This window comes from Mauremys reevesii, linkage group 4 (assembly GCF_016161935.1).
Source record: "Mauremys reevesii isolate NIE-2019 linkage group 4, ASM1616193v1, whole genome shotgun sequence".
Lineage (NCBI taxonomy): Eukaryota > Metazoa > Chordata > Testudines > Geoemydidae > Mauremys > Mauremys reevesii.
This window is the reverse complement of record NC_052626.1, coordinates 141,334,836-141,361,212: the sequence shown is the minus strand read 5'-3', so window position 1 is coordinate 141,361,212 and position 26,377 is coordinate 141,334,836. Positions and strand designations below refer to the sequence as shown.

Genomic DNA, 26,377 nt, shown 5'->3' with positions numbered 1-26,377 from the left:
CAGCAAGGTCACATGTGGGAGTGGGCGTGCCCAGGGTGGGGTTATTTGCATAGCTCATGAATATGCAGCAGGGGGCGGAGCCGCCCCCGCCCTTGTTTTGCTTCTCATGAATATGCCGCGGAGGGGTCGGGGCGGTGCCGACTGCGAGCGCGGCGCGGAGCCCGGTGAGGAGCCGCCGGGCCCCGGGTAGGGAGGAGAGTGGGGTGTGACGGGGGGGAGGGGTGAGAACGGGGGGTGGGGGGCGTCTGGTGCTGGGGGTCCCAGGTTGGGGGGTGGGTGTTTGCTAGGCTGCAGGGTTTGGAGAAGGGGCCTGGGGTTTTGAGGCTTTGGGAGGGACGAAGCATGGGGAGGAGCAGGAAAGTCACAAACTTTGCAGAGTGTAACAGCTCCGGGGTGGGAGGCACTGGCAGCAGGGACGGGGTGATGGAGGACAGGAACACATGGGGTGGGAAAGGGTGGGGGAGGGGCAGGCTATGGATGCCAGGGTGGGGGGTTGGTTCCCCTGCCAGACACACTGTGTCACTGGGGGTCTCAGTGCAGTGTCCCCAGGGTGCCCCTCGCTAGCGTCACTGATCCCCAGCCGCCCCCTGGGGCTGATCCCAGCTTCCCCTCCCTGGCCTGTGGCCTCGGCCTCTGCCTGCCCTGGAGGATTCAACCTGCATCTCCTCCACGGCTCCTCCCATCGTTTGGCCATGCCAGAGCCAGGCCATAGAGTTATCTGCAAAGGGCTGTGTGTGTTTGTGTCTCTGGGAGCACCCGATCTGGGCAGACAGGCCTCTAGGGTGACCAGACAGCAAGTGTGAAAAAGCAGGACGGGGTGGGGGGTAATAGGAGCCTACCGGTATATAAGAAAAAGACCCAAAAATCAGGACTGTCCCTATAAAAGTGGGACATCTGGTCACCCTACAGGGCTCACAGTGCCACCCTCAGCCACTCCGCCCCAGGTTTCTGTCAGGGGTGCACCCCTCCCCCCGACCCTCCCACTTGAAGCCCTGCCTGTGCCCTCATCAGCAATGCACTCTTTCCTGACCGCCCCTCTCTGCATCCACCCTCTGCCTGCCTACAGCGGGACATGCCCTTCTGCCTCCACCCCTGCCTGGTGGTGTTTGTCCAGCACCTTGATCCCAGCCTCCCCACTGCAGCTGCTGACCCTCTTCTCCCCAGCGCTCCCCATCTGCACAGCTCCCTGCCACCCTTCCCCTCCCTCCTGGGCTGGTTTCCCTCTGGTGACAATGGCTCATAGCCACTCTCCGCAAAGTAGCTAATCAGCTTCTCCTTCCTGCTGGAGGGGGACGGTGAAGGCTCAGCTTCGCCTTTCACCCTCCTGGATCCGAGCACCTGGTTAGCTGGGCTGTCCCCTAGCTCTGCGGGTGCTGGAGTCCCTGCGAGCCAGGGCTTGGTCCTGTCCATTGCACTGTGCTGCTCCCTGGAGCCATGCAGGGCCTGGCCCTCTTGCTCTTTTCACTTTGCCTCCGCAGGCTTGGGCCTGGTCTGCACTACGGAGTTAGGTCGACCTAACTCTGTCAGTGTCTACACTACAATGGGGCTCCTGCTGATGTAAGTCCCCACTACACCGACTTAAGCACTCCACCTCTGGTGGAGGAGTAGTGCTCAGGGCGATGCAGTGTCCGTGTAGATGCTGCTTTACTTACGTCGCCTGTTGGCTGTCAGCCCTGCATGGGGCTGACAACTAGAGCCCCCCCCCCCCCCAGTGCTGACAGCCTGAGCTGTAAGACGGGCTTGGGGCTCACAGCTGGAACTGCCCTCTGCCCCGCGGGCCTGAGCTCTGAGCCAGGGGGCTCAATTTCACAGCAGGGAGCCAACCAGCAGTGAAACTGACATTCCTGTCGGTTTCACAGATGCAATTATTTCACATTTTGTGAGCCCTGTGTCGCTGTCAGTGCCCCCACAATGACCCACTTCAGTCAGTGCAAGCGCTCCTGATGAGGATATGCACCACCAGCAGTGTGGAGACCAACAGCTGATTTAATTGCTGTGGTGGCTGTAGGTCGACCTAATTGAAGTAGACCTAATTTTGTACTGTAGACAAACCCTTGGTCTCCTGCGCACCACCTTTAGCTGTGACTGTGTAGCTTTGGACTCCTCCCTGCTCACTTCCTCTGCCTGTCCGAAGAGAGCTCCTGGCTTGGTTTGAACATTTCCCATATGAACATGGAGGCGTCCCAGGTAAGACCTGCCTCAGAGGCCTGGCACCTTGGGTATTCCCTTCCTGGCTTCAGCTTACCCTCCTTCTTGGTAATCTTGGTCTCCTTCTGCCTGAACTGTCCTCCATCCCAAGGCCTGGTCTCCACTTAAAATTTGCACTAGAAACTTGCATCAGCACCGCTGTAGCGCTTGTGGTGAAGATGCTCTAAGACGACGGGAGACAGGTTGGTAGCTACGTCGGCAGGAGAAGCTTTCCCACCAACACAGCACTCCCTACACTGAGGGATAGGTCGGTATAATGACGTCACTCAGGGTGTGGATTTTTCAATAGTTATACTGAAGTAAGTGTATATAGACCTAGCCTTAGGCTGACATACTTTCTGCACTCAGAGGCGTGACTCATCCATGTGTAGTGGACAGATGAATGCTCTATTGGACTAGCTACTGTCGCTCAGGGAGGTGGTGTTGCTACAGTGATGAAAACCCCGCATCTGTCGCTGTAGCATGTATCTACACTACAGCATTACAGCGGCATAGCTACAGCACCTTAACTGTGACGCTGTAATGCCCTTAGTGTAGGCATGGCCCAAGTCTCCTTTGCTTGCTATTCTGCCTGTGGACTGTATCTCTATTGAGGCTCCTCCCCCAGGGATTTTCTCTCACCTTGATGATTAGGTTCTCTTCTCCATGTCCCAGTGTGGCCAGAAACCACCATCCACCTTCTTGCACTTACACAGAACCCCAACCACAGCTCCCCTGTCATAGAATCATAGAATTTCAGGGTTGGAAGGGACCTCAGGAGGTCATCTAGTCCAACCCCCTGCTCAGAGCAGTACCAATTCCCAACTAAATCATCCCAGCCAGGGCTTTGTCAAGCCTGACCTTAAAAACTTCTAAGGTAACCCATTCCAGTGCTTCACCACCCTCCTAGTGAAAAAAGTTTTTCCTAATATCCAACCTAAACCTCATAAGTCATGTGCTCCAGACTCCTAATCATTTTTGTTGCCCTCCGCTGGACTCTTTCCAATTTTTCCACATCCTCCTTGTAGTGTGGGGCCCAAAACTGGACACAGTACTCCAGATGAGGCCTCACCAATGTCGAACAGAGGGGGATGATCACGTCTCTCGATCTGCTGGCAATGCCCCTACTTATACAGCCCAAAATGGCATTAGCCTTCTTGGCAACAAGGGCACACTGTCCTTGGACTTCTCCTTTGGGTCCATGATTGGCTGTAGACATGGTCTACGTTGTTGATCCTGTTCTCAACCCCCTCTGTGGAGCTACCTGTTATTTTAGCAAGTATTTGATGACTGGCTCTTCAGTCTAGCAGACAAAGATCTAACGAGCCAAGGCTGAAGCTAAACAAATTCAGACTGGAAATAAGGTGGACATTTTTAATGAGGGGAATTAACCATTGGACCAATTTATCAAGCCTTGTGGTGGATTCTCCAGTACTGGCAAGTTTTCAATCAAGAGGGGACGTTTTCCTAAAAGCTCTGCTCTAGTTGGTCAGGGAATTGGTCAGGGAAGTCCTATGACCAGTGTTACAGACGATCACTATAGACCCTTCTAAATTCTGTGACTATCCCATGAACCCTGTAGCTGGCTCTTCAATCCCTCTACTTGACCTCCTCCCCGAGCCTTCTCCTTTGGTGGCCCCTGAGACTCACCTTCCTCCCAGGGCTTATCTGGAAGCAGCTTAATTCTCCCTGGGGCCCGAACGGCTCTTAAAACCTCTTCCACTTGATTCCTCGCCTGGGGACCACCCGTGCTGTAATTGAATCGCTCTGTAATGGTTTAGTTATCGCCGCAGAGCCCCTGGGGCCCTGGCCTAATCTGTGTAGTTTGTCTGCAATGGTGTTGGGGGTATGTCACTTTCGGGGTGCAGGAGGATTCCCCAGGAGTGGGAGAGGCAGGTTGGGGCTACAGATCACCAGGGGAATGTCCCTCCATGACCATCCTTTCCTCCCCCAGCACCTGCCCACTGAACCACTTGCCTCCCAGCAGACAGGATAGCCGGAGATGTTCAGATCCTGCCGATGTTCAGTCTGGCTTGCCCCGGGATTGGCACAAGCTGGGATCTGTTACCCACCGAAGGGAGCACTGTGCAGGGTCTCAGAGCAGAGCTAAGGGGCCCAGGAGGTAGGGGAGGGGATGCTGTCTGCTGGCCAGTGGTGATAGCACTAGGAATCCTCACTCAGATGGAAGGTCTGGTGATGTCAGGGCGCGCGGTGTGTGAGGGAGGCAAGGGCCATACACAGGAGGCTGCAGCAGTGTTGGGAAGAAGCAGGAGAGCATCAGGGGACACAAGAGGAGTGGGCATGAGGAAGAGGGTATTGACATGGGGGGAGGCAGGGTGTGGGGAAGGGGGCTTTGTGTGGATGGGACATGGGGGTATTGGCATGGGGAGGCAGAGTGTGGGGGAGGGGGTGATGAAGTGTGGGGGGTACTGGCCCAATGGAGGGAAGGCAGGGTGTGGGGAGGGTTGTGTGGATGGGGTATTGGCCTGGGGGAGGTAGGGTGTGGATGAAGGGGCACAGTATTATGGGGTGTGGGGAGTATTGGCATGGGGGGAGGCAGAGGGTGGATGCAATGTGGAGGGGATTGGCACAGTAGGAGAAGGCAGAGTTTGTGGAGGGGGCATGGTGGGATGGGGGGTATTGGTATGGGGGACAGCAAATTCCGCATGCCCATTCTTCCCTGATTCTTGTTCTGCCCCGCAGCCCCCCAACTCCCTCCGGCCCCAACCCTTGCGGCCCATCCTGCCCCGCCCTCCCAGCACCCCCCGATTCGTGCCCCGCCCTGTCCCCTAGAAGCCCGAGGGACTGGCACGGGAACGCCACCCCTCCTCCCCCTGGCCCGGCCCGGCTCGCTGCGCAGATCAGGCGGGAGCCGGGAGCCGGGAGCCAGCAGCCGCGGCGCAGCTGGGCCGCCTCGGATTCCAGCGCCGCGCCAGGAGGCTGGGAAATTGGGGGAGGGGAGAAGGGGGAGAGAAACCCGATGGCTTCCAGATGTGCCCGTCCCGCCCGGTTTGGCTGGGGCAGCTGTGACGCCAGCTCCCCGGGGAGGGGCGGAGGTCGGTTCCCACTGCGCCGGGGTGGGGAGGGGGAGTGAGGCAAGAGGAGCGGTGAAGGGGAGGGGCTGGGGGAGTGGGTAGGGGAAGGCAGGCGGGGAGAGGAGAAGGGGAGTGGGACAGGAGGAGCCCTGTGAAGGGCCGGGGCTGGGAGCGGTGAAGGGAGGGGCTGGGGAGTGGGGCGGGGCTGGGGAGCAGAGAGGGGAGTGGGTAGGAGGAGCGGTGAAGGGAGGGGCTGGGAGTGGGGCGGGGAAGGAGGCGGGGCTGGGGAGAAAAGGGAGGGGTAGGAGGAGCGGTGAAGGGGAGGGGCTGGGGAGTGGGGCGGGGAAGGAGGCGGGGCTGGGGAGCAGAGAGGTGGAGTGGGGTAGGAGGAGCGGTGAAGGAGGCGGGGCTGGGAGTGGGGTAGGTGGAGCGGTGAAGGGAGGGGAGCAGAGAGGGGAGTGGTGAAGGGGCGGGGAAGGGAGGCGGGGCTGGGGAGCAGAGAGGGGAGTGGTGAAGGGGCGGGGCTGGGGGAAGGAGGCGGGGCTGGGGGAGCAGAGAGGGAGTGGTGAAGGGTCGGGGGAAGGGAGGCGGGGCTGGGGGAGCAGAGAGGGGAGTGGTGAAGGGGCGGGGAAGGGAGGCGGGGCTGGGGAGCAGAGAGGGGAGTGGTGAAGGGGCGGGGAAGGGAGGCGGGGCTGGGGGGAGCAGAAAGGGGGAGTGGTGAAGGGGCGGGGCGGGGGCTCGGACTCAGACGTGGGGGCGGGCTCGGAGTCAGGCCCTCGGGAGAGCTGGTTTTTCTCGTCTCTGCTGCCTGAGTCACGGGAGCTTGTGCGCCCCAGGCCCCCCCCTTCGCCCGGCCTGCGATGAGGCAGCTGCGTGGAGGGAGATCCAGGCTCCCCGCGGCCGGCCCAGGAGAATCCAGCTGGTGCTGAACCACGCGGGAGAGCCAGAGGGGCGTGGGCACTGTGCGTGCGCGCCTGCGGGGGCGGGCAGAGGTGGGGGCTAGGGGCCGGGTGGGCACCGTGTGGATGGGGAGTCAGCGCTGTGAATGGGCTTGGGGGGGCACTGTGTAGCGAGGGGCGTGGGGCGTGGCCCCGTATGAGGGAACGTGGGGCGGCTGTGCGGGAGTGGGGTTGGCACCGTGTGCAGAGGGCTGGGTGGGGCAGGGGCTGGCACTGTGTAAAGGGGGGCTGGCATGTGTGGGGAGGGCTGGGGGACGGGGGACTGGCACTGGAGGGTACAGGGGTTTGGCTCCATATGTGGCGGTAGGGGTGGGGAGTTGGCCTGTGCATGGGACTGCTGAGGGAGGCAGGGGCCTGGCACTGTGGGAGGAGTGCAGGGGTTGGCACTGTGTGGGGGGCAGGGTGGAAGTTGGGGTAGGGGGCTTTGTTTGCCAGCTGTACATGGGATGCAGAAGGGTGGAGGTTGGGGTGTGGCTGGAGCTGTGCAGTGAGATGTGGGGCCTGCGGTGGGGGGCGGTACAGTGCTCAGCACAGCTAGGGGGCATCCTCGGGAGGCAACAGCATGATGTGACCAGAGGGAGGCGGGCCGTGATGGGGCCATGTGGGGCTTTCACAGGAGCAGCAGGGAGGGGGCTGGAGATGGAGCTGAGGGGCATGCTGGGAAATCGGGCCATGGATGGGAGCTGGGGTGGGGGTGAGGGGACGGAATCTGGCTACTCCTTTCCAGGCCAGCCCCGATCTACCATCCCTCTCCTCTCTCTCTCCTAGGGGCTGACGTGTGCATCAAGTTCATCGAGCCTCAACCCAGGTGCCACCATGGCCTCCCAGACGCACCCCCTGCATTCCTCACCTCCCTGCCCTACCTCCAATGGCGGCACGGGGGCCAGAGGTGGGGAGCCGGCGGGCAGCCCTAGGACAGGTACATGCTGGTGGGGAAGGGAAGAGTGTGTGTGTGTGTGTGTGTGTGTGTGGGGAAGGCGGGGGGGCTGGGATGGAAAATAACAGAGCTAGGGAGCAGCTCATTTGAGTAATGGGCACCAGGGAACAAGGAGCATCACTGAGTTCAGAAAATGCCTGTGAGTGGGGAATGGGAAACGGGACCTTTCCCTGCCAGGGGACGCTGGCTTTGATCCTGCTCCAGACTGGCTCTGCGGATGGGAGGTAAGACATGGGGGCCAGGCTCCCAGTTGCTTTTCAGGGGTCCATCTGTGAGACAAATTTGCGTTCTCAGCCTGGCGCCATCATCACAACCCCCCAGCACTGAGCATCTGTCAGCGCAGGCCCTGGAGAGCCATGTCCACCCCAGAGTGGCCAGTCTGGAGAGTGGGGTTGCCTGGGCTGTTCCTGTTGGGGTGCTGACCAGTGCAGTGCCTGCTCCGGGGGGTGCACTGTTGGTGCTTCTTCGCCACGTGGCTGGGCTCTGAGATGGTCTCTTTCTCTCCCCCGCCCCAGGTGACACTCGCCTGAAGCCGCCGGTCGGGCCCAAACCCCGCACGCTGCCCAAGCCGGCTGTACCAGCCAAGCCCTGCACCCCGCCGCCATCCCCTGGGTCGCGGCCCCCCCGCCTCGAGTTCCCCTCTGCCGAGAAGATCAACCTGCTGGCGGGTCCCAAGCCGTACAGTGGCAGCAGCACCTCCCTTAAACGCCTGTCCTTCAGCCTCAAGAGCCCCCCAGCGGAGACCTCCACTGTGAAGGGGGCACCGCCACCCGCAGTCAGAGCCCTGCCCTCTACCACAGAAGAGAGATCGCTGGCTCCTGTGACGCCCCCTGCGGGGGGGCCCCTAGGAGTTCTCAAGGGCGCTGCCCTGTTCAAAGTGAAGCCAGTGCCGGTGGTGGCCAAGCCGGAGCGCTTCCCCGGAACCACGGTGGAAGAGATCTTGGCCAAGATGGAGCACCCCCGCAAAGAAGGTCCGGGCAGTCCCGACCTGGCCTGGGGCCGGCGCTCAACCTTCAGCCCTGACAGCAGCTCCCGCTTCGGGCCCAAAAGCTATGCCGCCTTCTGGAGACACCCTAGTGCTGAGGGAGGGGAAGGTGACGCTGTCACCCCTGGCTTTGAGGCCTCCTGGGAATCTGGGTCCCCGGAAGCTCAGGAGAGAAGAGCGTCCTGTGGCGACAAGCCGGTCGCTGGCAGGACGAAGAGAGAAGGAAGCCCGAGTCCCATTGGAGAACGCCCGCCAGAGCCCCCAGACGGAGAAGCAGAGCGAGACTCTGGCACAGCCTCCAGGAACAGGTGAGGGACTGATGTGCAGGGGTGGGGCGTGCAGGGCATTGTGAGTAATGGCCTTGTCTGTTCCGGGGAGTCGGCAAGGTGTGCTGCACTGCACTGTGGGTAAGAATCTGGCAAAGGCGCTAGGATCTGGTGCCTGGTCTTCCCCCCGGGAGGCGGAGAGGAAGCCAGAAAGGGGATTGTTATATGGTGCTTCCAGGAGGTGGAGAAGAATCCTAGAGGCATCCAAACAGCTCTTTGGCACCTGTATAAAATCACCCCTGTAGTTAGATGAGTGCAGCTCTGCATATGGACGAGACCTTAACACTTAGTGCAGAGTTAGCCTGTGGAACTCCTTGCCACAGGATGTGGCTGAGGTCACGAACTTGGCACGATTCCCAAAGGGAGTGGATATTCGATAATTATAACATGTCCACAAGGCCTTGGTTTATTTTGAGTTGGTTAGGAACGCGGTTAACCTAAACCAAAGTAAGCCACTCAGTAAAGGTCCACATGGCAGGAGTGTGCACTTGGTTTAATTAAACCAAGGTGAGTTGACAGTAGATGGGGGGGGGGAGGGAGGGGGGCTTGGGACATGTTCCCAGTCCCCGAGAGCTGGCAGTTTGAGACCCACAACTTGGGGGTGCATGGCAAGAGCGCCAGGTAGGAAGGGTCTCTGGAGAAATGTTTGGAAGAGGAGAGTGGACCAGGAGCATGATCCAGGTGCAGGGGGCACTGGGGTGGTGTGGGAGAGGATGGGAGAAGATCAGCTGTGGGCAGGTGGTGAGGTTCTGACAGGCCTTGGATGTAAGGGTGAGGGGTTTGTAGTAGAGAGAAGGGGCCATCAATGGAGGAGGGAGTTGAATGGGATGCGACTGTGGAGTTAGAGGGGACAGGGTGGATCCTGGTGAAGATAAGTGTCGAGCTCTTCTAGAGAGCTTTTAAATCCATAGATCTCAAAGCACTTTCGCAAGGAAGTAGGTATCATTATCCCCATTTTACACATGGGAAAACTGAGGCATGGGGAGGGGCCATCCAAAGCACCCAGCAGCAGAGCCGGAAATAGACCCCAGGAGTCCAGAGTCCAGTGCCCCACCCGCAAGGAATATTTCAGATGTTCTGGAGACTAACCCCCCATTTCTCCGTGTTTTCTCTCCCTCAGTGGCTCTTCCCCGGCCAGCGCCAACTGCGACGGGGACCAGTCCGGACGCAGGAAGCCGCCATCCCCCCCTGGTGTGAGTTCTCGGCTCGCCCCCTCCAGCGTGGCAGCTGCTCTGCTCGGTGCTCTCCTTCTGGGCTCTCCTGTCTCCTCCTGGGCTCCCTCTCTCTGGGGTGCGTGTCTCCTCTCCCTTCTCTGCCAGCTCTAGGGCACCAACTCCTGCAGCTCTCCCAGGAAGTGAGGCCACGGGAACCCAGGTGTCCTGCATGGCATCATGGGTCCCCCACCCATAGGCTTCTAGGCCAATGCTGTTTTATCTTGCCCAGCCCTGGGGGGCGGGGTCGACACATGAGACCAGGCCAGCCAATTGACTCAGGGTCTCCTGAGGGGGGCGCTCCCCCCCTGCGGCAGCAGCCCTGGCTCACCGGCCCCGGGACTCAGAACACGTCACTTGCTCTCAGCCCGGATGCCTGCGCCCAGGAGGGAGCAGCCCTGACTCACCGCGTTGGGCTTGCTGACCTGGCAGGTATGCGGCAGGCGGGCGGTTCCCGGCACCACCGGGCCCTTGGCCAAACTTCTAGACAGGGAAGGTGGGGCGGGAACACCTTCCCCCCCTCCCAGCCACTCCTCTCAGGATGCCTGGGAGATAGCGAGGAAGAGGTTAACCATTAACTCCCTTTTCCTGGTGGGGGCGGAGTGGGGAATTGACCCTCGGGCCCCCTTCCCTTCTCTCTGGTGGGGGAAGGAGCATCTGACCCTCCTGCCCTGGGACTGGGGGTCTTCAAAGCCCTGAATGCCACTCTGCAGCCGTATAGCTTGATACCTCCTGCTTCCTTCCTCCTCCTCCTCTCTGCCTTCATTTCCCGACCATGGGGCTCCCCGCAGTGGGGAAGGGGAGGGCACCCTAGATCATGGGAGGCTGCAGCTGAGGCTAAGCTAGGAGCTGGGCGTGGGGCAGGAGTGGGGCTGGAGGGGTCGCCTGAGCACAAAGGGTGGGACAGGGCTGGGCAGCAGCCCCCCCCCAAGGGAGATTGGGATCCAGCTGAGTGATGTGGGGAACATCCTTGATGCCTCCAGTGAGATCCTCCCCATGGGGAAGGGACAGGGGGACCCAGGCAGTGGAAATCAGGGGGCATCTGGGGGTCAAGGGCGGTTCCTGGGTGGTGGAGGTCAGGGGCTGTCTGAGGGATGGGGGGAAGCCCCACGGCAATGTGGGTTTGGGGGGGGGAGTCCTGGAGGTTGGGGGCCATCTGGTGGAGGGAGCCCCAGATCTGGGGGTCGGGGGCGGAGGAGCTGGAGACTGGGGGCCATCTAGGGGACGGGGGGCAGCCCTGGGCACTGGGGGTGGGGGAAGGTCTTAGCGATGGGGCTCAGGGGCCATTCAGGGGATGGTGGCAGGGACACTCCAGGTGCTGGGGGTTGGGAAGCGTCTGGGGATGGTGGTAGAAGCTCTGGGCACTGGTGGTTGGGAGCCATCCGGGGGGAGCCCCGTCGGTCTGGGGAGCGCATGGATAATGACTCTGATCTCCCATTCTTCTCACAGTTCTCCTTGGCCCGGACCTGCCCCATCCCCGTGGCTCCTGCTGAGCTCCCACTTGGGCCGGCCCCCGGCACCTCTGCTGGCCTTGCCCGGGCCCCAGGGGCCCCCATCCTTCCTGCCGAGCATCCTGCCTCAGCCCCAGGGTCCCCCGCTGTGCCTGTCGAGCTCCCTGCACTTGGCTCCACCCCTACCGACACTGAGCTCCCCTCCAAGGTCGGGCCTGGCTTCCCAGGCACCCCAGAGTCTCTGGCTAAGATCCCCATAGGACTGTTTCCGGCCCCCGGTGCCCCAGACGCTCCAGCTGAGCCCTGCCGCAGAATCTCCCGCTCCCTGGGGTCTCTGGAGGTTCCTGGTGAGGGGTCCCCACCTCCATCTAGTCTCCCCGCAGGCCTGGCACCAGGCACTCCGGATGCCTCCACAGAGCTCCCTCATAGCCCCCCTGCAGTGCAGGCCCTGTCACCAGGCCCCCCTGATGCCCCTGCCAAGCTCCCCCACAGCTCCCCTACAGGGCAGGCCATGGCACCAGGCTCCCCTGATACCCCTGCCAGGTTCCCCCACAGCCCCCCTGCAGGGCGGGCCCTAGCACCAGGCGCCCATGATGCCCCCACAGAGCTCACCCACAGCCCCCCTGCAGGGCGGGTCCTGGCACCAGGCCCCCCTGATGCCCGTGCTGAGCTGCCCCCCAGAATTACTCACTCCCCAGGGGCCCCCGAAGCGCCTGTTTCATCCCCAGAGACCCCCAATCTGTGTCCTAAGCTCCCCACCAGAGTCTCTCGGTCTCCGGGGTCCCCTGATAGACCTGCTGAGTCCCTGGTGTCCCCATATAGCCCCCCATCTCCTGAGCGGGGCTCCCCTTCACCCCTCAGCGATGCGGAGCCATGTGCGGGGCCTGCACCAGCGGACGAGAGCCTCCGGTGTCCACAGCTGGGGCTACGGCGCTCCTCAGACGGGGTGGTGCAGCTGCCAGACAAGGGGCTAGGAATGGGGGTGCTGGGGGGCTCCCTGGCTGCCCTGCCTCGGGGAGGGCCCCCTCACTCCGGGCCACCCCTGGAGGGCGAGTCCAACTGGTCCCTGTCGCAGTCGTTTGAGTGGGCGTTCCCATCCCGGACTGCGGAGTGGGAGCCCCCCAGGTCCCCCATCAGAGAGGCGGATGACTCCGGCCTCTCTGAGCAGGGGGACTCGGATGGGGAGGGCCTGGCCCCCACCCCCAAAGGGTCTGAGGAAAGGAGCAGCTCAGAGAGGCTGGATTGGCAGGACGCCGAGGCTGCTGGGAGCTCTGCCCACCTAGATGGTGCCACGGGGGCCCCATGTGATCAGGGAGCAACTGAGGTGGGAGGCACGGAGGCCACATGTCCTGGAGGCCCCGTGGCAGAAACGGAGCCGGCCGTGGCTGAGCTGAAGGGCCCTGCAGTGGTGGATGAGGCGGGCACTGTCTGGGAGGAGCAGGGCAGGCCACTCCTGGATGCCCCCCTGCGTCTGACCGAGCCGAAACCAGGCCAGGAGAGAGCCGCCCTCATCCTGTTGTCTGACACTCCCCGGCCAGCTGGTGCCAACCGATGCCAGGAGGACAACTTGGTGCTGGGCCTGGCGCCGGTGAGGAGCTGCCAGGAGGGCCCGAGGCCGGGCGAGGAGGGTTCTGAGCCGCATCCCAATGCCCGCTGGCTGGATGAGCTGCTGGCATCGCCCCCGCCCAGTGCTGATGAGACCAAGAGAAAGGGCACGCCTGAGCCCAGGGACCCTGCAGGGCCAGAGGTAAAGGAGGGGTGACCGTGTGCAGGAGGGAAGGGGGAATCTCTTGGCACCAGTGGGGGTGGTGGACTTGGTCTCTGTGTCTCTCTCCCCAGGGTGAGTGTAGGGGAGGGGTGTCTCCCGAGCCCCAGCAGGGGGCGCTCTCCCCAGGGGGAGGGTCTCACTGTGGGTACAGTGCCCTCTGCTGGATCTGGGGGATGTATGTGGGGGCATGTCCCCAGGGTATGTGGGTGAGGGTAGGCATCTCCCCAGGCCCTGCAGGGGGCGCTCTCCCCAGGGTGAGTGTGGGGGAGGGGAGAGGGGGAGCATCTCACTGTGGGCAGAGCACTTCCTGCTGGATCTGGGGGATATGTGTGGGGGTATCTCCCCAGTGTGTGTGTGTGTGTGTGTGGGGGGCATCTCCCCAGGCCCCGCAGAGGGCGCTCTCCCCAGGTGAGTGTGGGGGAGGCGAACGCCCCCTTCTCAGCCCATCCCTGGCTGTGGCAGCGGAAGGGGTTAACTCCCTGCTGGGGCGAGGGGTGGGCGTTCTCCGCTGAGCTCCGCAGGGCTGGGCATTGGCTGCTGGCGGAGTGTGCAGAGCAGTCGGACGGGTTGGGTAGAGGCAGGGTGGAGCGTGCTGGGGCGAGCTGGGACAGGGAGAGCCGCTGAAGACAGCAGTAGACCTGGCCTCTCCCGGGCTCTCCTTCTTGGGGTGCATGGGGTGGCCTGCTATAGCCATGGCCAGGGAGGCTGGCGGGATGTCTGTCCTGGAGCGACTCTTGGCTAACTTGGAGCTGCGGGACGAGGCTGAGCGTGCTCGGCTCGTGAGCGGATGGAGCGCCCCCTGTCCGGCTGTGAGTACAGACGGTGCTTCCGACGGCATCTGGGTGGGGGGACCTAGGGGACCTCGTTCCTGTGGCCGCCCTGTTGGGGCGGGGGTTGGATTGGCTGGGGCTGCCCAGTGAGATCTCACCTCCCCCCCCCCCCCCTCCCCCCCAAAGTGCTGTGGCAGAAGGGCGGTCCCTGAGAGCAAAAGGCATTGGGCCAGGATCAGAGGGGCTAGTGAACTGGAGACCTCAGCAAGGGTGGGCGAGTCTCCTGCCTGTCTTGCTGGGCGGAGAGGTGATGCTCAGGAGTGGAGGGTAACCCGAGACCCCAATGCCGCAGCTGTGGGGGATGTGCCCCCAAGAGGCAGATCCCCTGGAATCCTGCCTGCCTTGCATACAGCCTGGCCGGTTTGGGATGGAGAGGTTGATGCTCTCATATCTTCCCCACCCCCCCCTTCCCCCAATTCTTGCCTCTTTTAACCCTATTCTCCTCCTCCCCTCCCAGGATCTCCTGGGCTGGTCGCGGAAGGATCTGTGCAGCGAGTTCGGCATCAGAGGGGCCCACCGGGCTGGTGAGTTTGGCTGGGCCACAGATCCAGGCACGGGGAAGACCGACTGGCCCGGCAGTTACAGAGCCAGTGAGACGGAGCAGGATCGGGAGTTTGGCACCGGCACACAGGACTGGAGCGGTGCATACAAAGAGACGGAGCTGCTGGGCGATTCCAGTGTGGGCCACGGAAACTGGCCCGACGCCTACGGCATGGGGGACGGTTGCCAGAAGGACGGGGAGTTCAGCCCCAGTAAGCCAGACTGGAGCAGCCAATACAACACCGGTGGTGCTGACAGCCCGGATGGGGAGTTCAGTACCAGGAAACTGGACTGGACCAGCACCTACGGCATTGGGGACGGTGCCCAGCAGGACAAGAGGTTCAGTACCAGCAAGCCGGACTGGACCTGTGAGCACAGTGTCGGTGATACAGCCCGGCAGGACAGAGACTTCGGTACCGGCAAGCCAGACTTGGCCTGTGAGCACAGTGCCGGTGATACCGACCAACAGGATAGAGAGTTCGGTACCGGCAAGCCAGACTGGACCCGCCAGCCCGGTGTCGGTGATACAGCCTGGCAGGATAGAGAGTACGGCACCAGCAAGCCAGACTGGACCCGCCAGCCCGGTGTCGGTGATACAGCCTGGCAGGATAGAGAGTACGGCACCAGCGAGCCAGACTGGACCTATGATCATGGTGGTGGTAATACAGACCAGCCGGATAGAGAGTTCGGTACCAGCAAGCCAGACTGGATCAACATGTACGGTGTTGGAGATACAGACCAACAGGACAGAGAGTTGGGTACCAGCAAGCCAAGCTGGCCCCTCGAGCACGGTGTCGGAGATACAGACCAACAGGACAGAGAGTTGGGTACCAGCAAGCCAGGCTGGCCCCTCGAGCACGGTGTCGGAGATACAGACCAACAGGATAGAGAGTTGGGTACCAGCAAGCCAGGCTGGCCCCTCGAGCACGGTGTCGGAGATACAGACCAGCCGGATAGAGAGTTCGGTACCAGCAAGCTAGACTGGCCCCTCAAGCACGGTGTCGGAGATACAGACCAACCGGATAGAGAGTTGGGTACCAGCAAGCTAGACTGGACCCGTGAGTACGGTATCAGTGATACCAACCATCAGGGTAAGGAGTTTGGTGCTGGGAAGCCAGCCTGGACCCAGGACTGCAGTGCCAAGACCAATGAGCAGGGTAGAGAGTGGACCTGCGAATACGATGTTGGCAATACCACCCAGCAGGACAAGCCAGATTGGACCTGCGAGTTCGGGGTCGGTGATGGTGCCCGGCAGGACAGAGCTTTCAGCCCTGACAAACCAGCTTGGCTTGGTGAATATGGCGTTCACCATACAGACCGGGAGAGTGCCTTTGGCTCTGGTGTTGGAGACTCCGACAGCGCGGCCCAAGAGCCTGGTGCCGGGAAGCCTGGGTGGAGCGGCACCGACTGGCAGGAGAGCAAGTTCCCCTTCGCTAGAAGGGATTGTGCCAGTGATTTCAGGATCAGAGGAGCTGAGCACGAAAGCCAGTTCGGCGTCATTGGGACTGAGCGGGCGGGTGGCTTTGGCTTGAGCACTTTGGATCCATCTGGTGCCGTTGGGACCCTGGGCCCAGCAGAGCTTGGAGAGACCCGGACTGACTGGGCTGGCTATACCAGGACTGTGGACCTGGATGAGCCGAGAGAGGCTGGTGTGGGGCAGTCCGACTGGACCCAAGAGCTAGGCCTCAGTGGCACAGATCCCTCTGTCGGCCTGGGAGCAATCCGTCCTGAGGAGCCCAGCAGGGGATGGATGGACTGGACAAACGAACTGAGCGTGAGCAGCATGGATCCCTCCAGCAGTCTGAGGGTGGGGGGCTCCGATACACCCAGAGAGCCTGGCGTGGGGCAGCCAGATGGGGCCAGTGACCTTGGCCCGGGAGGCCCAGCCACAGCCAGTGGCTTTGAGAGCATGGGCCCGGCAGAGACCAGAGTGAGACAGACTGACTGGAGCCGTGAGCTTGGCTCTGGGGATGAGGGCTCCGCTGAGACCAGGGAGGCTGGAGCAGGGCAGATGGACTGGGCCAGCGAGGTCGGGATCGTACATGGGAAACAAACCTATGCCACAGCCATGGCTGGCTTGGAGCCACATGGAGACAGGTGAGGGCTGCGCTGGGTGCATGAGGTTTGGGCTGAAGTGTAGGGTGCTCCATCCTGGCCTTCACTGCTCATCAGAGCAGCCGGTGACCCACCTAGGCTGGGGTCCGATCTCAAACAGCAGCTGTTTTCAGTGGGGCCGAAGGGAAAGTGGGAGATCTCATCCCAATACCAGTGTGGGGCTGTTTAGACAGAGTACTCTTGTTGTGGGGATCAGCACCACTGTGCTTGCCTAAATGTTTGATGCCTGTTTGCTGCTGAGCTCATTGCTCTCAAACATCCTGCAGCAGTGAGTTCCACTGCTTAACACCTCCTCTCCTTGGGGATGCCTCCCTTGGACTGCCATCCAGCATGGTCATGCACCACCTCGTGCTGGCTTGATCAGGGCAGTTGTGTCGCATTCTGCCCACTACCTTTGGACCCCCTCCTTCCTCTCCTGTTACCCTCCTTGCTTCGGCGCCTAGGCTTTGAGTCCAGTCGCTGCCGTGGCCACAGGAACATTCCCGTTTGCATCTTAGACCCCTTTCTTGCTGGCTCAGCTGGGCTTGGATTTGAGCTGCCTGTGTCCCTGCCAGGAGCTCTGCTGTTCACCCACAGCCCGTTAGTTCAGGGCTGTAGGCGGCTACCCAGGCAGGAGGTGCTGCCCCACCCGCATGTCTCAGGGCAATTTTATTCTTCAGCATAGGCAGGACGTCCGCCCAGAGAGTCACTCCTCCACCTGCGCTGGGCTCCAGCGCTGAGACACTTCCCTCCCATCTCTGTGTGCTGAAAGGAGGGTACTCACTTCCGTTCAGCCCCCCTGAATCAAAGCCCAGCTCCCTTCCCGGTGAGCTCCACCAGCCCGGTCTAGAACACCCCTTTCCAGCTGGCCCTGAGAGTTGATCAGGGGTGGCCAGACACAGGCCCCCTGGCCCAGGCGGGCAGGCTGTTCCTTACAACACTCTGTTGATTGCGTCTGGTGAATTCCATCTTTCCCTGGGTTTCCTGGCCTTGGATGAGTGACCTTGGCCATCCAGTAGCTTCGTCTCATTGGCGAGTGTTGCCACCCATCTATTTTCTCCTCCCCAGTCCCTTGTCCAGTGCGTAGTCTATGGTGCATCAGGCCCACGGGACTTTCTGCCACTAGCTTCCTCACGCTAGGAGAACGGGCCGTCCATGCTTACGGTGCTTCCCCTCCCGCCTTGGCTCCCATGTTTTTAGTAGTCTCCAGTGCGGGGTCTTTTATCTCAGCCATTAGAGCCACTGAGCAAAGTCATCAGCCCAACTGGAAGTGCCTTCAAGGGACCTCCTTCCCAGGTGCTCGGTGCTTTCTGAGAACTGAGCCCCTTTAAGCCATCTCAGATTGGTCCCCCCCAAAATGGAGGCCCACCCCCCCAAATCATTAACCACAGTGGAAATTGGAAGCCTGTTTCATCTCCCAGATCCTAGTCACCTGAGCCCTCACCAAATGACACATTCAGAGTAGGAGGGCGGGCCACACTTTGAACAGCTGCAACAGACGGTCAAGGGAGATAGTGAATATTTCCATCCCTTGATGTCGTCAGATGAAGCCTGGCCACCCTCCGGGAAGACAAGCGTGAGTCAAACGCAAGTCACTGAGCTCAGGACGGGGGTAACTGGGTGTGTTATGCAGAAGGTCGGGCTAGATTGGTCTCTTCTGGCCTTCATGCCTATGAAAGGGGGAAGTTCCAGAATTGGGGGGAGGGAGGGTCCCTTGCCAAGAACCCTTCCCCCTACAGCTGTTGTGTGTACTTTGTGCTTTTCCCCACGGGGTGCTGTCTGAGGGCTGATCGCCAGCAGCGGCCTCTCATCCCAGAGGAGAACACGGGCAGGGAGAGGGAGGAGAGCGAAGCCAACATTTTGGAGCAGAGTGGGGGGGGCAGGACCCAGATCGGTGTCCCAGTCTAGAGCCCAGCCCCATGGCCCATCTCTCTGCACGGGAGCTGGGCTGCTTTGGAGACGTCTCGTGTGCCGTGGCACTCCCCTTAAAGCAGTGGTTCTCGAACTTTTGTACCCGTGACCCCTTTCACATAGCAAGCCTCAGAGTGCGATTCCCCCCTTATAGATTAAAACCACTTTTTAATATATTTAGCACTATTATAAATGCTGGAGGCAAAGTGGGGTTTGGGGTGGAGGCTGACAGCTCATGACCTCCCATGTAATAACCTCATGACCCCCAGTTTGAGAGCCCCGGCCTTAAAGCCTCATCATCACCCCTCCCCTCCCGTGGAGTAGCTGTTCTCAGCTGGCCTCCTTTCGTTCACTGGCTTAGTGCTTCAGATTCCTTCCCAGCTCTCAGGCAATGTGTCCCTACCATGTTCCTCCGCGGGATCTAACAGCTTCGCTTGGCCTGTATGGAGTAACCAGGGGTTGGGGTCCGAGTTCCCTGTAAGCTGCAGGGCCGCACAACAGCCTATTTAATGCCATGCAGACATTCAGGGAACCCCCCAGGGGAGCGGTGGCCAGGGGAGGGGAGCCCCTCGTCCGGCCCCCAACCCGACCTGGACCTGTCGTGGCCGTGGAACTCCTCCCTGAACCCAGCCCAGGCCTGGACCTGCAGGGGCCAGGGGAGGGGTGCCTATCCTGCACCCCAGCACCAGAGCTGCCGTGGTGGGGGGAGGCGCCTCTCTCACCCAGTCCAGGTGCTGCTGGGGGGAGTCCTGTCTCCCCGCCATAGCTCCGGAGCACCCTCCTGCACCCCAAATCCCTGATCCCCAACCCCACCCCAGAGCCTGCATCACAACCCGGAGCCCTCACCCCAACCATCTGCCCCAGCCCTGAGCCGCTCATCCCCGGCCCCACCTCAGAGCTCGCACCCCCAGCCGGAGTCCTCACACCCCTGCACCCCAACCCGCTGCCTCAGCCCTGAGCCCCCTCCCACACTCTGAACCCCTCAACCCCACCCCCATCACATGCATTTTGTTATGTGCACCGATATGAAGGTGATGGGTCACATATCGCCTCCATATTGGTGCATATAACAAAATTCATTCCACACATGGGTGGGAAAAATTAGAGGGAACACTGGGCGCTGGCGTCCCCCAGCATCTGAGTAGCCCCTTCACAGCCAGGGAGCCTATGGGCTTCTGGCACATGGCTTCCCCCTCTGGAGTCCCTGGAGCAGAAGGACCCAGGCTACAGTCGGTGGTGGACGATGTCATTGGCTCTGGAGTAGCCGTCCAGTTGCTGGCGATCATGTCAGCTGTTGGGTGGGGCTTGGAACCCAATGGCCTGGCTGCCGGCTTGGCACAGCCTCGGGGGTTGTAGCCGGGCGCTGCCCAGGATCGGGGCCCTGCCGGACAAACCTGGCACTGCAGAGCTAACAGCCAAGCCACGGCAGCTAGGCACCGCCAAGAGCAGTGTGTTGCTGCCCCCCACCTTTGGGGTAGCTGAGGCTGGAGTAGCACCATGTGTCCCCTTTACCCCTTGTCTGTACGTCCGTCGCTCTGCCCATCAGTGTGGCGTCCGAGCGCCCTGCTGACACGCTCCATTTGTCCTCCCTGGAGCAGGGAGGGGGCCTGGAGGAAGAGCTTCCAAAACGCAGAGAACCACTGCCCTCAAAGCCCCAGCTGAGCTCCCCAGTGTTTGGGGCCAGCGGCCGGGAGTGTCCAGTGTTTAAAAACTGCCCCCACCCAACCTCTGGAGTGGGCTGATCGACCCTACACGCTGCCTCTGCTGACCAGCCTCTGATGCCCAGTCTCTTCTGCCCAAACCCCAGATCCTGCTGAGTCAGTGGGGCAGCACTGGGCTCTGCTACTGAACCCCTGGGCACGTCGCCATCCCACCCTGTGCCTCAGTTTCCCCATGGGGATAATGATTTTGATCTACTTGGAGGGAATGTTGGGGCCCTGGAGTTAGTGCTGCATTGGGGCGAGCTGTGCTCATTTCCTGGCCTAGCTCCTGGGCAGGGGCCCAGGCCAAGCTGCGAGGAGCCCTGTCTGTTGCAGGCCTCGTCAGGCCAGGTGAGCGGGCTGTAGGCCTGGGCTTGTGCACAGTGAGGGGGGAGCAGAGGAGGCTGGGAGGGGAAGCAGAGGGGGCATGGGGGAGGGGAAGCTGAGGGGCTGGGAGGAAGCAGAAGGGGCATGGGGGTGAGGGGAAGCTGAGGGGCATGGGGAAGGGGAGTAGAAGGGGCTGGGAGGAGTGAGGGAGCATGGGGAGGGGGAGCAGAGGAGGCTGGGAGGGGAGTATGGGGAGAGGGGAGCTGAGGGGCTGGGAGGGGAGTGAGGGGGCATGGGGAGGGGGAGCAGAGAAGGCTGGGAGGAGTGGGGGCATGGGGGAAGGGAAGCAGAGGGGCATGGGGGTGAGGGGAAGGTGAGGGGGCATGGGGAGGAAGCAGAGGAGGCTGGAAGGGAAGCAGAGGGAGTGAGGGGGTATTGGGGGAAGGGGAGTAGAGGGGCTGGGAGGGAGTTAGAGGGCATAGGGAGGGGAAGCTGAGGGGCTGGGAGGGGAGTGAGGGGCATGGGGGAAGCTGAGGGGCTGGGAGGGGAGTGAGGGGGCGAGGGGAGTGAGGGGGCATAGGGGTGGGGAAGCTGAGGGGCTGGGAGGGGAGTGAGGGGCATGGGGAGGGGGAGCTGAGGGGCTGGGTGGGGAGTGAGGGGGCATGGGGGGCGGGGAAGCTGAGGGGGCTGGGAGGGGAGTGGGGGGGCATGGGGGGCGGGGAAGCTGAGGGGGCTGGGAGGGGAGTGGGGGGCATGGGGGGAGGGGAAGCTGAGGGGGAGTGGGGGCATGGGGGAGCAGAGGGGAGTGTGTGGGGAGGGGTCTGGGAGCAGAGGACGGGATCGGGGGGAGGGGGCTCCATGGACCAGGGAGGGCAGGGTCTCACTGTTCTCTCCCCCAGCAGTGGCTCCAACAGCCCCCGGCTCTCCGGCCCGAGCCCCCTGCTGGAAGAGATGTTGGCCAAGGCAGCAGCCCAGCGCAGGAGCACCGGAGAGGAGAGGGGGCCACTTCCTGCCCCCGACGCCCACACGCCCCCCTCGCCGCAGGAGGAGGATGGCGGGCCCCGGCCCGAGGGGGATGGCGCGCCCAGCCCATCGGATGCCACGGATGGGGGCTGGCTGCCGACAGAGGCGAGGCGGCTGAGCCAGCCAGGGCGCCACGTGAGCGAGCCCTCCCCACCAGGCGAGGACTTCGCCTTCCTGGAGGTGAGCCTGGGGCATTTCCCAGCAGCCTCTGCTCCCGCCTGGACCTGGTGCTGGTTGTGGTTGGGTACATGCTCCTCCCCACCCCCATGCCCACACTGGGAGCCAGTGCCGGGGGGGGGGGCGGTGACCTCAACCCCCTCCTTTTCCCTGCCCGATGGGGGCACCAGGTGGTGGCTGGCAGGGGGGCAGGGCGGGCTGCCTTCAGAGGGGAGCACTCCCCATGCCCTCCCTGGCGACCCTCCAGCTGGGGGGGCTGCATGTCTGGGTTGAGACTCCCCGACCCCCATGCTGCAGGGGATACTGCTTGGAGATGGCGGGGGCTGGGTGGCTGACCCTTTGATGGCCTTGGTGAGTCACATAGGCTCTTGATCGAGTCCCAGGGCCCCCGAGGGAGCACACCCATCCCTGTCCACTTCCCTGTGGGTTGCCTCAGGGATCGGGTCCCTCTGAGGGGTTGGCTGGGATTGTCCCTGCTGGAGCCCTGAGACAGATGGGGCAGCCTGGCGCCCTCGTGGGCTTTCCCCTCGTGGCTCGGCACGGGTCCGCGGCACTCTTGGATCGGCATCATGGGCCCTCCCCTCGCGTCTGGGCACTGATCGGTGTCTTCCCCCCCCCCCCCCCCGTCCGCGGGGCATGAACAGGACATGGAAGTTCTTGACAGCGCCATCTACCGGAGCAGAGCCAACCTGGGCCGCAAGCGAGGTCACCGGGCGCCAGCCACGCGCCCCGCAGGCAGCCTGGGGCTGTCTGAGGTGGAGGCGGCCGACTGGATGTTCCGGGACTCCACAGGTGGGACCTGGGGCGGGGCAGGCCGTGGCTCGCTGGCCGGCCTGGTGCTGACCCCGTTCGGTGACGTGCTGTGATGTCCGCGTGGCGTTTCTCTCTCATGCTCTTGGTGTGGCCGTGGTGGGTGTTGCCATGTAGTGTGTTGGTGGTGTGTGTTTCTGGGTGGCACGGTGCTGTTGTGCCAATGGCACATCGTTGTGGGTGGTGAGTGTATGTGGGGGTGTTATGGGGCATGGTGTTGGTGCCCCACTCCCAGGTGCAGTGTGTGTTGGTGTGTGAGCCCACATGGCACAGGCACCAATGCACGTGTGCCGTTGTGTCGGTGGCATTGGCGTGTGTCCCCATGTGGTGATGGTGCTGACGTGTGGCCCCTGCATGGCCTGACACTGACCCTGTGTCTCCCCTCAGAGCCCAGAACGGTGCGCTGGGCATCCTCAGACGAGGAGATGGTGGAGGAGCCCCAGAGCAGGCGGGCACGGCCCTCGCCGGTGGCCAAGGGGATGAAGGTGCCGCTCTTCCCGGGCCTGAACACCTCAGCTCTCAAGGTAGCGCCTGCCAGGGCTCCTGGGTGGGGGGAGAGATGGGAATGACATGGGGTGCCCACCAGGGATGCAGCCAGTGCCCATGGGATGTTGGGAGGGCTGAGTAGGGGAGGGAGTGGGAAGGGGGTGTCGGAAATGGTCATGGGGAGGGGTCTTGGGAGGAGAAGTGGGACTGGGGGGTGAGGTGGGTGCCGGAAGTCTTGTGTGGTGAGGTGCAGGATGGGGTGTGTGGTGAAGATGGTGCTGGGGGCATGGGGGTCGGGGCTGGGAGGTGCTGGGGGAGGTCCCAGATCAGGTGGAAGGGCTCAGGGACTCGGTGAGGGATGACACACCCGCTCCCCCCACCTTAGTTGGGGAATAGGGTTGCCAACCCTCCTCGGTTTCCAGGAGTCTCCCGGAATCCGGCTCTATCTTCCGGAGGCTACTGAAGCCAGTCCTGGAGATTTTAGGCCACTAAAAGTCTGGCGGCGCAGCGGGGCTAAGGCAGGCTCCCTGCCTGCCCTGGCTCTGCGCTGCTCTCAGAAGCAGACAGCATGTCCCTGCGGCTCCTGGGGAGGAGGCAGGGAACCCCATGCGCTGCCCTCGCCCTGAGTGCCAACTCCACAGCTCTGATTGGCCAGAAACTGTGGCCAGTGGGAGCTGTGGGGGAGGCACCTGCAGGCAGGGGCAATACACAGAGACCCCTGGCCCCCCTCCCAGGGGCTGCAGGGACGTGCTGGCCACTTCCGTGAGTGGTGCGGGGGCAGGGCAGGCAGGGAGCCAGCCGGAGCCCGCATCTCTCACCGCCTCCCACACCCCAACCCCCTGCCCCAGTCCTGAGCCCCCTCCAGCACCCAAACTCCCTCCCAGAGCTTGCAGCCCGCACCCCCTCCTGCACCCCAACCCCCTGCCCCAGGCTCCCTCCTACACTCTGAACCTCTCGGCCCCAGCCCAGTGAAAGTGAGTGAGTGTGGGAGAGAACAAGCGACGGAGGGAGGGGGGGATGGAGTGAGTGGGGCAGGGTCTCGGAGAAGGGGTGGGGTGGGGGCGGGGCAGAGAGTGGGGCAAGAGTGTTTGGGTTTGTGTGATTAGACAGTTGGCAACCCTATTGGGGAGGGTCAGAGGGAGACGTGCCGTTTGTGGGAGGGGTGGGGTGTGTGTGCGACATACAGACAGAACCAGGGCATCCATGTGTCTGTCTGAGACACCCCTACCCTCCCCCCGCGCAAAGGCTAAGCTGCGGGGCCGGAACCGCTCTGCAGAAGAGGGGGCCCAGCTGGGGGAGGCCAAGCCAGCCACGCCCAAGGAGCCCCACGTCCAGCGCTCCAAGTCCTGCAAGATCCCCGGCGTGGGGGGGAAACCCCTGGTGCTGCCCCCCAAGCCAGAGAAATCCTCAGGGTGAGTGTATGGGGGCATCTCTGGTGGGAGGTTGGGTTTGTGGTTTTCAGCGAGTGCCTATGCACCTAGGGGTGTTAATGCAGGTGTTGGGGGGTGCACAGACCCTGTGGGGTTGGGGGTGTAGACCCTGTGGGGTTGGGTGTGTGTAGATGTGATGGTGTTGGGGGGTGTAGTCCCTGGGGGGTGAGGAAGTTCCATCCTTTCCCTGTCAGTTCTGCCATGGCCGCTGCCTCCTCGCCCCCACAGGTCAGATGCTGCCTCGCCCCACTGGCTGCAAGTGCTGAAGCTGAAAAAGAAGAAATCCTGATGGCCCCGTTCAGGTGAGGGCCCCGTGTGCCTGCGCCGGAGGCTGCGTCGCGCTCCCACCGCGGCAGTTTGCACACGACATGCTGCATGCCCCACGGAGCTCCCTGCAAAGCCACGTCCGGCTGGTGCGACGCACGATCCCTCTTGCAAACGGGTGTGACGCTGCCAAGGCACACTTGGCCCAGACCCACCGGGTCAGGGCTGTAACGCGGGTACAAGTGGGCTGTCGGCCAGTGGCGATCGGGCAGCACCCTGCTCTGGTACCTCCGATCTCAGAGGCATGGCTGCAGGATGCGGTTTGGGGGAGGGACTTGGCCCCTGGACCCCCAGAGCAGGTTGGGGATGTGCTGACTCTCAGGAGGTCAGGCCGGTGATATCCTTCCCCCCCTTGCTTCTTGAATTCCAGCCACGGGCCATGTGTGACTCAGGCCATAGTGCTGCAAAACAGTGTGGCCATGGGCTGTTGGGGTTCTTTGCGCCCCCTGGTGGACGCTGTGGTGCTTGGCACCTAGTCCTTCCTCTGGCTCTGAGCCTGTCTGGAGAGGGCAGGGACTAAGCCTGTTGAAAGGCGAAATTCACACTGAACAGTGGGGTAACATTTCCGGACAGGGACAGATCCGGCCGGGAATTGTCCCCCCCTGGCAGAAGGGCCGAGAGCCCCATTGCCCCAACAGGGGGATGGATCTGGCTAGGGAATTCCTCCCTTCCCCCAGCCAGCCACGAATGGGTCCACCCAGGAAAACATCCTCCTGGTGAGGAAGGGACTGGAAGCCCTGTCTAGCACTACACAGTTGCCTTTATGCCACTCAAGCTTAGATCCTCCTGTTGCAGAAACAGGTGTGGACCGTTTGAGCTGGGGAGAATCTCCCTTGACAGTGTGGGGCACATGACACACAGTTGCGGCTGGCCAGGCTCTCTCCAGAGGGGCAGTGGTGCTGCAGAGAACCAGTCTCCCCCTCCAATGCCTGCCATCTCTCCTTTATCTTCCAGGCATTTCTCTCCTGCTGCTGGGGCTGGGACAGCTGACTCTCCAAAGAGGCTCGTCGGGGTGGAAGGGACGGCGCAGTGATTGGAGACCACCCACCCACTGTGCACAGCTGGGACCCCCGGCAGGGCAGTTTGGGGGTGGGACTGGGGGCAGGGGAGGCACATCTATGCACTTTGTATCATGCTCGCTCCCTGAGCTGCGGGGTCCCTCTGTCCCTGCCCCCGCAAGCTGGCTGCTTCCTTCGCTCTCTCCTTTATACCATGTACCTAGTCTAAAGCCTCTATTATTTTGTAATCGGTGACAGGGCCTGGCCCTGATCCTTCCTCCTTCCCCACTGAGCTGGGGGCGGGGGGAGCCCTGGGGCCAGAGCGTTCGCTCGCTCTCTGCTGCTATCCTACACTTTCCTGGCCAAGAGCAATGGATTATTTTTTCTATGCCACTTGATGAGACAATAAACAATTTCAGGTAATGGTGGGGGCGGCTGCGGTCTTGGGCGCGTCCCTGTTATGTGTCTCCCTTTGCCCTCCCAGACCTCACTCGCTAGGCCCTGCTCGGCCAGCAGGGGGCAGAGGATAGCACCTGGCAGAGTGCCTTCGGGAGGCTGGAACGAGGGAAGCCCAGACCTGACACCTTGTGCTCTCTGGATTGCTTGTGCCCTCAGTCCTCTCGGAATTCATCTCCGCTGGTCTGCTGGGGGCTGTTGGGTTGAGGGGTGCAGGCCATTCTCGTGGGCTCTGGGCCAAGCTGCTGGTGGAGTCCAGCCCTGGATGGGAGCTGGGCTGCAGAATCCAAGCCCCAGCGGGTGGCTTCTGAGCTTGGGGGCTCTGGCTCTGTAGTGCTGAGTGGCTGAGGCAGTCTGGCATTGACTCCCTGCCTGCCTCAGGGCCCAGAACTTTTCCTCTCCTCTTCTGCCT

General features: G+C 62.3%; 1 protein-coding gene across 6 annotated transcripts; it reads left to right on the top strand.

The window, feature by feature from the left end:
- Positions 1-91: 91 nt before the first annotated feature.
- TNKS1BP1 (tankyrase 1 binding protein 1) lies at positions 92-25,932 on the top strand. Of its 6 annotated transcripts, none has more exons than XM_039536602.1 (13): positions 92-164; positions 2,047-2,187; positions 6,950-7,100; positions 7,634-8,411; positions 9,550-9,622; positions 11,090-12,838; positions 14,147-16,326; positions 21,164-21,464; positions 22,106-22,253; positions 22,659-22,795; positions 24,003-24,169; positions 24,416-24,489; positions 25,466-25,932. In XM_039536602.1, exons 2-12 carry the CDS (start codon positions 2,167-2,169, stop codon positions 24,474-24,476), a joined length of 5,766 nt encoding a protein of 1,921 aa, XP_039392536.1. In that variant the 5' UTR covers positions 92-164; positions 2,047-2,166; the 3' UTR covers positions 24,477-24,489; positions 25,466-25,932. The 6 variants fall into 6 exon arrangements, with proteins under 6 accessions (XP_039392536.1, XP_039392534.1, XP_039392535.1 ...); XM_039536600.1 differs by having other exon boundaries at positions 21,161-21,464; XM_039536601.1 differs by having other exon boundaries at positions 122-186; positions 21,161-21,464.
- The last annotated feature ends 445 nt before the right edge of the window (positions 25,933-26,377 follow it).

Excerpts from the sequence above, each read along its gene's own strand:
- TNKS1BP1 (XM_039536600.1), top strand. The coding sequence starts at position 2,167 with ATGAACATGGAGGCGTCCCAG. Across the intron at positions 2,188-6,949 it reads TGAACATGGAGGCGTCCCAG|GGGCTGACGTGTGCATCAAG; the intron begins GTAAGACCTGCC and ends TCTCTCTCCTAG. Across the intron at positions 22,796-24,002 it reads TGAACACCTCAGCTCTCAAG|GCTAAGCTGCGGGGCCGGAA; the intron begins GTAGCGCCTGCC and ends CCCCGCGCAAAG.